Source organism: Eleutherodactylus coqui, chromosome 8 (genome assembly GCF_035609145.1).
Source record: "Eleutherodactylus coqui strain aEleCoq1 chromosome 8, aEleCoq1.hap1, whole genome shotgun sequence".
Classification (NCBI taxonomy): Eukaryota; Metazoa; Chordata; class Amphibia; order Anura; family Eleutherodactylidae; genus Eleutherodactylus; species Eleutherodactylus coqui.
The window spans coordinates 149,840,917-149,853,107 of NC_089844.1; the positions used below are offsets into that span (position 1 = coordinate 149,840,917).

Here is a 12,191-nt window from a genome sequence, read left to right on the forward strand (position 1 = left end):
TCCCGACCCCGAGGTGCGACCACGGCGCCTGCCTTGTAGCTACAGGAGTTGGTCATTACACCTGTGTGCTGAAATACCCGGTGCTGCAGCATACGCTTCAGGGCTTCATACTGCATTTATCTCTACCAGCCTTGATTCTGTGTGTCACAGTCTCTGGGTTTCTATTAAAGCCCCCCCTTCCTTAGTTACTTATGCAAGTGACGCTGCCCTGACAGCGAACGGAGAGTTATGGAAAGCTATGACTAAGAGAACAGTTGGGGCATTTGGACTGGTTTGTGTCGCTCGCTCTGCATGGGGTCAGTAAAAAATAAGATAGACGTCCCTAGAAATACGACTTATTAACGACACGTAGGAGATTGTTTGTCAACTCTGAAATCCACAAAAACATGTAAGTTTAGCCTGACATGTTAACCAAGAGGATAGGAGGCTGCCATACGTACCTGGCACCGCTTATCTTTCTGAAAGACAAAGGATGTGCAGTCTGAAATGTAACTGCCTAGTGGATGTATGTTAGTAGTAGCTTATCTCCCATTTAATGCCAATTAACCCCTTAGTGCCCACCCATACACCTTTTTACAGTGGTTATAATGGGCTTTATTCTGATGCATGCTCCTCAGTATCGGAATAACAGTACAGGCTTTTTGTGTCGGTAGGAGCGGGGTCCTCACTGTCTGATGACCGCCCGGCACTTGTTCTAAAGCGGGGACCAGAGAAACCGCCGATTCCTGCTGTTTAACCCTTTACTGACCGCGGAATGTAAAAGGCTCACCCTATCACTCATTAGACCCCCACCATGTGATCATGGGGGGCCTTAACGATGGCCTCTGGGTTTGCCATCTACAGTGGCCTACACTGAAGTGTATTATGCCCATGATCAAATTGCTGAAAATAGCTAATTTTTTTACATATCGCCTCACAAAAAACAAGTCCTCACACGGCTATGTTGACGGAAAAATTACAAAGTTATGGCTCTAGGAATGCGGCGACGAAAAAAAACGAAAAGTTGGTGGGTCGATAGGGTGTAAAAGGGGCCCATCGCTAAAGGGTTAAAGGAATGCCACTTTTTAATCATTAAAGCAAGTCCAAATGGAAGCTGCACCTTCAAAGCACATCGCTGCCTTCAGACTCCAAGCCTACGATATAACTGGCATCCTGACATCCATTCACCGACGCGGTGCGCACCGAGTGAGTGGCGTCAGCCTTGATCATAAGAGGAGAAGAATAAGATAAAGCAGAGCCGACGTCTTGTCACGAGGCGAAGTCAATGGGAAAGTGAGGGGGGGCTGAACGCCTCATCCGCAAGCAGCGGCACAGATCGTGCATGAAACCAGAAGCTGGACTGCGTGCATGGCTGAAGGCATGTATAATGCACTGCGCTGAGGTCACTGCTCACCAGAAACGTCTGTGCCTATAGTAAGGTGACATCAGAACATCTGTGATGTCATAGCCCTCTTCCCATTTTCCTTGTCACATGCAAGGGGTTAGGTGGGGGACATTTTTTTTTTTTTCAAAACCTCCTCAAGCTGCTGCAGCAACATTAAAAAAAAAAGACGCCCTCACCCAGTGGGGTACATAGAAGCAATGGGGCCCCATAGTAAAAACATAAATAATCCATAAGCCCCCTATTATGGTGGCAGATTTTGCCACCCTGGACAGGAGGACCGGACGTTTGTTTCCCATTCTATGCCCTTTAAAATGACCAATGGGCCAATTCCCCAACTTTTTCTTTACCCTAAATGCAGTTCCTCTTTGGAAGAAGTTTTCGCTGCCCAGTAGCAAAAGTGATGGTGCAACCAGAAATGGGACCCTTTCCCTCCAAGTACTCCATAGCAGTCTCATGGCCTGCCTCTATGGTACGGACGCCCTTGCGCTCAACTTGCCAGATCCTAAAGGCGTTTGTAAATCATTGATGGCCTATCATTAGAATACGCCATCAATAATGGATCGGTAACGCTGGGTTCCCACAGGACGGAAATCCAGCAGAGATCTCGCGGTTTGGCCACACCAAAAAAAATTAGATTTCCGCGGGAGAGCGGCGGGTTTGGAAGTGGACTCTCCATAGAGAGGAGAGTCCGCAATGGAAGAAAAAAAAGAATTGACATGCTTCAGCTGTCAATTCCGCGCCGGTTCAGCCCATCTTTGCCGCGACGGATTGGACGCCCCGTGTGGACGAGATTTTTGCAAAATTTCGTCCACAGGGCTGGCTAATCCCAGGCTTAGGAGCCGCAAGCGGATTTGCCGCACAGTAATCCTGCACGGAATCTCCGCAGCAAATCCGTCCCTTCTGAACCTAGCCTAACGGTCCCCAATCCAGCTCCATTCTGTCTGTTGCAACCACTGCTCACAGGTGATAATTGCCTGCTAGATGCACTGCTCATCCTGATCCTCCTGTTTCATGAATAGGCTTGTAGGAAATCTGGCACACAGCAATAGGAGAGAAGGGAGGAGGGAGTTCTACTCGACATAGTAATGAGAGTAAATCTGCATGTGTAAGATGTCATTTCCCTCCTCTAGACAAGCCATTTCTAGGGTCGGGGGGATAAGTGTGCAGCGTGCCCCCATTAATGTATCAGTGAGTGGCCGGCACTAATGCCTGCTTCCATCCCCACCGTGTCCTGTCAGACTGGCATTCTCCGCGTCCTGGAGGGCCACTCTACATGTATTACGCTATGAAGCATCTGGCTGGTGTTTGTGACGGGAGCGTTAAGTACAAGCTTCCCTGATTGCACAGGCGGCGGAGGTAATTACCCAAAATAACAAGCCTCCTCTGCAGTAATGACTTTGGCTGTCACCGCGCTCTGCAGAAGCGCATGTAAATTATAGAGAACCTCCAGGAAATACAAGTCAGTGATGAAGTAGTTCTATCTGATCCCGGGAAAGCTGGGTGTCCCCACATGTGGCCGTCATTACAGCTCGCTTACGGATTTCTTCTCGGTATGCAGTCATGTTTTCCTTGCTCTACTGGAACACTTGCCTTTCAGGAGTCTGGGAAAGTTGGGTGAGGTATAAACTGCTGCCTTTTACAGTGGGGAATCGTATTTTCACCCAATTCCTGCCCAAACATTATGAGGTCATCCAGGGGTGCAGCTCTATGGGGGGCAGAGGCAGCAGGTGTACTGGGCCTGAGGGGTCCAAAGACCCTTTCCCAAATAAAAAGATACCCATATTATAAATGGGAGGTGGTGGCGCTGTTAGGACTTGTTCATACAGTGGAAGTTTGCCGCAGATTTGGCCGCAGAGTCCATGCCTAAGGCCGGCTTCACACGACCGGATTCCCATTGTGGAACCCGCTGTCGGTGCCCGCAGCAAATCGTGTGCATTAAAAGGTATGTACTTTCGCTTTTTCCTTCACACTCGCGGAAACAAATTGCATATTCCGAGTGCGGAGGGAAAATCACAGCATACGCTATTTTGCTGTGGACGGCCTCCATTGAAATTAATGGAGGCCGCCTGACCCGAAGCCCATCCGTAATTGACATTGAGGATGGGACGCGAGTGCCTGCATCATCGCCTAGCGGCAACGCAGGAGTTACAAGTATATATTTTTTAAATCTGTATTGTGCTTGACCGACGGCATGCGGTATCCAGCTCTCCCGTGTGCATCCGGCCTAAGGCCTCATGTCCACGGGGAAAATCAGGCCCGCTACGGATTCTCCATGGAGAATCCGTAGCGGGTCCCTCCTGCCCCGCGGACATGAGCGCTGAAAATAAGAATAAACTCACCCGCAGGGGTCCGTGCAGATCTTCTCTTCTCCGCGGCTGGATCTTCTTTCTTCGGTCCGCTGGTGTGCTCGGCACGTCGTCGGCACGCATGCGCCGGGCACATCTGCCGGGCCGAAGAAAGAAGATCCGGCCGCGAAGAAGGGAAGATCTGCCCGGTCCGCTGCGGGAAAGTTGATTCTTATTTTAGGTCTCTCGCGGATCCGGACGGCTTCCATAGGCTTCAATAGAAGCCTGCGGGAGCCGTCCCCGCGGGAGACCCGCACGAAAATGGAGCATGGTCCAGATTTTTTTTTATTTACTTTTATTGACCATCCGCGGGTATTTATCTACCCGCGGGTGGTCAATGCATCCCTATGGGGTGCGGATCCGCGTGCGGGTGATCCGCTGCGGATTTTAATTCTTCTTTTCCCCGTGGACATGAGGCCCAAATCTTTGTTGAAATCCGCATCAGTTTTGCATTCTAATGAATGTGATGAAAATCAGTACTGTAGCCCACACAGCGTGGATTGTCCCGTACTGGCCTCTCAATTCTTGGAGTGAAGCTTGCATCGAGCTTCCATACCCGGATTCGCCCTGTTGACAGGAGCAAAATTCACATGCAAATCCGCAGCAAAACTTCGAGACTCCGCCTTTAAATTCTGTCGTGGATTAAAGGGGTTAAACAAGTTTTTAAAAAATAGGTCCAACACTTTTAAAATAAAGCCCAGTGATCCAGCGCTGCGACCCCACGGTCATCCCAGTCTTTGTTGTGAAATGGACATCACATGACTGCTGCAGCCAATCAGAAGTTGAAGCATCACTGTTCTGCACTCCTGGCATCATGGTGCCCAGGATGTGACAGGGAATGGGTGGTGACGCTCCCGCCTTTGATTGGCTGCAGCACTCGCATGGTACCACAAAGGGAGGACCGGAGGCCTGCAGTGCTGGATCGTTGGGACCTCTGCTTTTATTATTTTACAGTGTTGGACCTATTTTTAAAAACGTGTGTTGTAACCGGACCCCCCCTTTAAATTGTCCGATCCAAGTCAGAAAAATCATGCCTGTGTGAATGAGGCCTTACAGATTTCTCATCGAAGCCCAGAAGCTTCAAGTTATGCCTCTGATGTCTGTTCATGCCATGTGACATCTCATTGTGGCATCCTGTGGTTTAGCCAGGAAGAGGGTTAACCTAACTGCTGGTAGGGAGTCACAGATTTTCAAAAACTTCCTGAAATAGTGGCCAGAAGGTGTTGTTTTTTTTTGTTTGTTTTTTTTTTTTAATACTTGGGATAAGCCAAGAATGTTTGTTCAGTCTGAACCCCAAAATCTTGGCCGAACAGCAAAATGAAGGAGCCCCTTCATTGCTTAAACAAGTGTGTGAATAAGACGGAGCTGCAGTACCAGGCACAGCCACCCTCCTATGCATGGCGCTGTCCTTGTGTATGCAGTAATGGGGCTCCTTCATTCTGCTGATAAGACATTGATGGTCTATCTTAAAGAGGTTGTGCACGGAGGGGAAATGCTTACACAATCCAAATTGTCGGAACCTCCACTTCCCGTCCAGTTTCATGCCCGAATGACATGATAAGGCCCTTCTGTTGCCAGAGAAGTCATCACGGGAGGCTGACTGTTCAATAACTAAGCCAGCCTTTTATGTTTCTGCGTTGGCCATGACGGAGAAGGGAGCTGGCTTAGTTGTTGAAATGAACCCAACAGCCAGCCCCCTGCAATGACGTCTTGGGCAAAGGAATGGCCATTCCACATGACTCGGTGTTAGATCCAGGCCGGAAGGCGTGCTTCCAACACCCCTGGACCAGCTAGGTATTTCCCCTCCCTGGACAACCCCTTAAAGTCTTGCAAGACCCCTTAAACACACAGTTTTCCCAAAACATGGGAAGGCATGCTTGCAAATCCTTGACAAGGTCAAATAGAGACACAAAACCAGCTTTGCCCGTGGCACCAGTGGCAGCGTGATGACCGTGTCCTGCAAGGTCTTAATTAGTCCAGGTTAACGATGACTCTCGGATGTCCTTGCCTGGAGCTTACCTCCCAGTCACTGCTGGCCACAATGCTCTGCACAGTGATTCTCAGTAGTGTTGTGAAATGTTCTGCCAACCTGGCAGATAGAACGCGGGCTCATATAAGGGGGCATCGCTAAGTGTTGTATCTGCTGCTGTCACCATGGAGAACACATTCCTCCGGGAGACGAGAAAATCACACCTAGGAATCAAGTACCGCCTGGTATCACAAAGCCGTGTCACCCGCCGCACCGTACTGCAAAACGCTCAGCTAGTAAAGTAAATGCTGGAGTGGCATCTTAATAACAGAGCCCTTATGTGGAGCCGCCGCTGACGTCCCCGCGGCTTCGGGGAATTCACAGGATCTGCGACAAAACTCTTTCTAAGGAAATTTGGATTATGTAATAGTGATCCAAGAGGAAGGGATTAGAGGAAATGTTATAATCTGTTACTTATATAGCGCATGCATATCACGCAGCACTTCATACCGCATTCTGTCCCCGTGGGGGCTCAATCTGTATTGGAGAGTGGGAGGAAACCGACGCGAATACCGGAAGAACGTGCAAACTCCACGCAGCTGTTATCCTTGGTGGGGTTTGAACTTGGAACCCCAGTGCTGCAAAACACCATGATGCCCTAAAATGTGTGACCCCCCCCTCCAATATTATCTTCTGTTACAAGTTTAGTTTTCCTCTACCTGAAGTATCAATGTGTCATTGTCTTGTACCCCAAAGGTCCCTATGCCATTGTCCTGTACCCCAACTATCAGTGTGTCATTGTCCTGTACCCCAACTATCAGTGTGTCATTGTCCTGTACCCCAACTATCAGTATGTCATCTAGAACTCCAAGCTTCCTTATGCCATCGACCTGAACTTTCTCGTCCTGCACCCCAAGTGTCAGAGCGTCATGGTTCTGTGCCCCAAGTATCCTTATGCCATTTTTGTACCCCAAGTATCAGTGTGTCATCTGGAGCTCCAAGCTTCCTTATGCCATCGACCTGAACTTTCTCATCTTGCACCCCAAGTGTCAGAGTGTGATGGTTCTGTGCCCCAAGTATCCTTATGCCATTTCTGTACGCCAAGTATCAGGGTGTCATCCTGCACCCCAAACGTCAGCGTGTCATTATACTGAAACCTAATGTAATATTAGGCAATCAGTTGGCCCCCTATAGGAAGTTCTCAAAACAAAGGTTATCAGATCTGCCTATAAAGACCTTGGAGGCATGTTCACATGGGGTGGATATGCAGCGGGTCTTCCGTGCGGACCCCCTGCATGGAAAATCCGTTGCATTTACTGTAGCAGCAAAGTGTATAAGATTTTCAAAATCTCATCCACACGCTGCAAAAAAAAACACTCAAAAAACCAGTGCGGGAATTGAAATCCACAGCATGTCAATTGTAGCACCATTCACAGAATCCACCTGTTGTCAATGAGAGGGTGAGTGACGCACCAAGGGGCGCAGGTGTTGATGCCGACTTTCACCTGCATATCTGCTGCAGACAATCCGCCCCGTGTGAATGCGCCCTAAAACTGGTGTTGGGTCCCCATGGGTGGAGCTGTTCCCGCTGATCCCCCAGTATAGGGCGCTGCATTACAGCTGGCTGTACATCATCCTTCTTCTTCCCCCTTGACGTTATGCGGTGCCCGGGTGATTCGCGGTCCTGCCTTGACGTTATGCGGTGCCCGGGTGATTCGCGGTCCTGCCTTGACGTTATGCGGTGCCCGAGTGATTCGCGGTCCTGCCTTGACGTTATGCGGTGCCCGGGTGATTCGCAGTCCTGACTTGACGTTATGCGGTGCCCGGGTGATTCGCGGTCCTGCCTTGACGTTATGCGGTGCCCGGGTGATTCGCGGTCCTGCCTTGACGTTATGCGGTGCCCGGGTGATTCGCGGTCCTGACTTGACGTTATGCGGTGCCCGGGTGATTCGCGGTCCTGACTTGACGTTATGCGGTGCCCGGGTGATTCGCAGTCCTGCCTTGACGTTATGCGGTGCCCGGGTGATTCGCGGTCCTGCCTTGACGTTATGCGGTGCCCAGGTGATTCGCGGTCCTGACTTGACGTTATGCGGTGCCCGGGTGATTCGCAGTCCTGCCTTGACGTTATGCGGTGCCCGGGTGATTCGCAGTCCTGCCTTGACGTTATGCGGTGCCCGGGTGATTCGCGGTCCTGCCTTGACGTTATGCGGTGCCCGGGTGATTTGCAGTCCTGCCTTGACGTTATGCGGTGCCCGGGTGATTCGCAGTCCTGCCTTGACGTTATGCGGTGCCCGGGTGATTCGCGGTCCTAACTTGACGTTATGCGGTGCCCGGGTGATTCGCGGTCCTGCCTTGACGTTATGCGGTGCCCGGGTGATTCGCGGTCCTGCCTTGACGTTATGCGGTGCCCGGGTGATTCGCGGTCCTGCCTTGACGTTATGCGGTGCCCGGGTGATTCGCGGTCCTGCCTTGACGTTATGCGGTGCCCGGGTGATTCGCGGTCCTGCCTTGACGTTATGCGGTGCCCGGGTGATTCGCGGTCCTGCCTTGACGTTATGCGGTGCCCGGGTGATTCGCGGTCCTGCCTTGACGTTATGCGGTGCCCGGGTGATTCGCGGTCCTGCCTTGACGTTATGCGGTGCCCGGGTGATACGCGGTCCTGCCTTGACGTTATGCGGTGCCCGGGTGATACGCGGTCCTGCCTTGACGTTATGCGGTGCCCGGGTGATTCGCGGTCCTGCCTTGACGTTATGCGGTGCCCGGGTGATTCGCGGTCCTGCCTTGACGTTATGCGGTGCCCGGGTGATTCGCGGTCCTGACTTGACGTTATGCGGTGCCCGGGTGATTCGCGGTCATGTATTCGCTGACCTGAACCTGCCGGTACATCAGGACTGTTCAGTGTATTTATCCCTACAGACGAGCTGCACCTATGATTGTTACAGCGAACATCTCGCAGCTCCCTCTGAATGAACCACATCGAGCGCTCATGCATTTCATTCTTTTTTTCCTCCGCTAATTGCTTCATCCAGCCGGCTGCGAGAATCAATATGTGGAGTTTATTTTCGTAGATTGGTTTACTCGCTGTTCTGTCTGCCGACCTGCCATGCCCCACTTTACCAGGCTGGCATTTAGAGATCTGGGGCAAGAACAGCTGTGCCGTCTATTGTGTATGGAAACTATGGTAATTATGGGAAATGACTGACAAGTAATTTGTGAGGCCACTTGTCATTTTATAAGAAGCAATTGTCAGAATACAAATGGTTTGGTTGGAACTTCATCCAACTGGCATCGGTAAGGCCTGCGTGGGACTGCGGCACCGGTAAGGCCTGCGTGGGACTGCGGCACCGGTAAGGCCTACGTGGGACTGCGGCAACGGTAAGGCCTACGTGGGACTGCGGCACCGGTAAGGCCTACGTGGGACTGCGGCACCGGTAAGGCCTGCGTGGGACTGCGGCATCGGTAAGGCCTGCGTGGGACTGCGGCATCGGTAAGGCCTTTGTGGGACTGCGGCACCGGTAAGGCCTGCGTGGGACTGCGGCACCGGTAAGGCCTACGTGGGACTGCGGCAACGGTAAGGCCTACGTGGGACTGCGGCACCGGTAAGGCCTACGTGGGACTGCGGCACCGGTAAGGCCTGCGTGGGACTGCGGCATCGGTAAGGCCTTTGTGGGACTGCGGCATCGGTAAGGCCTTTGTGGGACTGCGGCATCGGTAAGGCCTTTGTGGGACTGCGGCATCGGTAAGGCCTGCGTGGGACTGCGGCATCGGTAAGGCCTGCGTGGGACTGCGGCATCGGTGCACTTGACTGTGGCAAATCTAGGAACTGAGTACTTGGCATCACTGAGACCTTCTATATACGACTGTGATGTCAGTAAGAACTGCACATAGCTCGATTAAAAGCAGATGTAACACAGCTAAGTGTCCTTACATGAAGATTATCCTGCTTTCCCAGGATCCTGAATTGCAAATTCACCTTGTTACGCAGAGATAACGCCCTCACACACCATGTTGGCATATTGCAACATAATCGGGCAAATTGAGCAGAGAACCATATGGCAACCCAGTTATAGCCTGCTAATAATTAACTTAATGTCACCCAGCTTTCCCAGTTACTGACATAATCGAGATACAAGCGTTTCATTATTTCTCAGTAAGACGTGCATTGGCATTACATCAGGAATCATGGCAACTAACTTTGGTTACATCGCCAGCCCCGTCCATGAGATAAATCTGCCTGGCTGCCGCAGCATTACGTGTGAGTACATTGCACGCTAGAATATTACACCGCGCACATAAATATCCACGGGAGATTGTTCCATTTATCAGGTTACTAACACGCATGTCACGGAGTAGCAGCCGCCGACTGCAGGAGACCGGAGAGTTCATTAGTGAAGAATCTTCCTGCAGACCTCGTTACCATTGCCACACAATAATGCGTATATTTAGACTCCTGACATTTCAACGGCTAAAAATTCACACCGCGCCGCTGAGAATTTACGTAATCTTCTATGTAATTGTTGTCTTCTATGTTAGGCGTGGGTAACACAGGTCGCATTATTACAACCCACGTCCTATATATCATGTCATATTGCTTAGATCAGCATTTTAGTCCTCGCAGAGAATGACCGTCATTTAACGCCCCTTTTCTTTCATCCTCATAGGTTCCGCATTCTGTGCTGACCAGTTTCTTAATCTTCATAGCAGTTGGAGCTTTGGATTTTTTCGTTTTTCTTGATACAGAGCTCCAAATCCCCTGCATAGACATAGTTGCATGATAAAACTCTGCCTGAAGCCACCACTAGGGGGAGCTCCAGAGCCTCCTAAACTCTATAATTGCACAGCATACAGTAAGCTTATGAGCTCCCCCTAGTGGTGGATGCAGGCAGACAAAATGTTGTCTTGTAACATGCAGGGTTTTGGAGCTCTATACCAGAAACAGGGGTGCAATGTTTGTGGTCACAGGAGGTATGACCTCGACTAGGCCGACAGGGGACTGGGATTTTCAAGTGAGCGTTGCTTTTAAATGAATGTGTTCTCAGGGCGAAGATCCAGTTAAAATCTAACCGTTCTTTTACACGGAATGACCTGTTGGGCACAGATGCCCGACAGGCTGTCCCAGTGTTAATTATTCTTGTGCCTTTACACAGGTACGATCATCGCTAGTGAATGGGGTGGAGAGGGTCGGGATCATTTTGGCATGGCCATCTCCATTCACAGTAAGCATAGGTGAATGACTGCCTACTTACATGGTCCGTTTCGTCATTAAGTGCCTCGGTGAGCTTACCAGTTATTGAATGACTAAATCTTCTCCGAAAAGTGATTCCAGTATATGACCTCTTCAAAAATGCCTCTTCTTCTTCTTCCAGGTGATTACTTTGGCATCCTGATGGAGAAGAAGGTGACCGGCTTCCCATTTAATATAATGGAGAATCCAATGTATTGGGGAAGTACCGCCAATTTTCTGGGCCTGGCCCTCCTGTAAGTAATCCTGACTACTGTCTTCTTTCCAACTATAACCCTACTGGTCTTTACAGTTTCTCAGAGGTCCCTTGAGGATAACAAAGTCCAGACATCCTCGGGTTTCGGAGTGATTTAGCCTGTGATGCAGCGGCACTCCACAGGTCTCACTGACAGCTGTTTTACATGCAAACTCTGCCATATCCATAGACAGTAGAATGGGCCATTCTGAACCGCTCAGTGAATGGTACCATGCCAATGTCATAGCATAGCACCATAGCAATATAAGAGATGGATGGATAGATACTGTATATATGAGATGGATGGTTAAATGGATGACAATGGGGCAGCGCCAGCCGAATTGAAAACATAGGGAGAATACTGAGGACTTCTGTGACAGCTGTGGCAGAAGTGCAGCATGCTATCCCATTGCTTTCAATGGGGTCAGCGTTGCTGGCGGCCCCATTGAAAGCAGTGGTTTGTGGCAACCCCCGCAGTATGATTTTTGGGAAAGGGCTTGAAATATAAGCCCTTCCTTAAAAATCATCATTAGCTTGTTAAAAAAAGAAGAAAAAAAAATTACTCACCTCTCCGCCGCTCAGACGCGTTCTCCGGCTGGCTCCCCTGCACTGCTGTCCAGCACTTTCAGCAGGCGGGGATTCCCCGCTTCCTGAAAGGGCTGTGCTGATTGGCTGAGCGCTTAGCCAATTACAGCCAGCGGTTAGCTATTCATTCATGATGAATTCAATGAGACAGCATGGTAGATTTCTACCAGGCTGTCATAGCTGTGACAGCTGTGGCAGACGATTCCTGCGGTCCCCACGGGGATGAAGGAATAAATATTTGATAGCGCCATAGACCAAATCTTCCTGTAGAGCAGTGAAACCTGGGGTTTGCACACATACCCAGACTGGTCAAGGTGGGATTCTACAGGATGCCATCATTTTAGGCTCACCTGCAAAGTACCAGCCCAAGCTCCTACCGTTACAAAGCTTTGTACATCAGAGAGCCGCAACCAAACCAGAAACCAGCAACG

The 12,191-nt window shown here is 50.4% G+C and overlaps 1 protein-coding gene across 1 annotated transcript in view; it reads left to right on the top strand.

Moving 5' to 3' along the window:
• Nucleotides 1-12,191, top strand: part of PEMT (phosphatidylethanolamine N-methyltransferase) — a 143,992-nt gene that overhangs the window by 106,576 nt on the left and 25,225 nt on the right. The window contains exon 5 of the mRNA XM_066576684.1: nt 11,065-11,176. Coding sequence (XP_066432781.1) covers nt 11,065-11,176 — 112 coding nt within the window. The remainder of the gene's footprint in view (nt 1-11,064; nt 11,177-12,191) is intronic.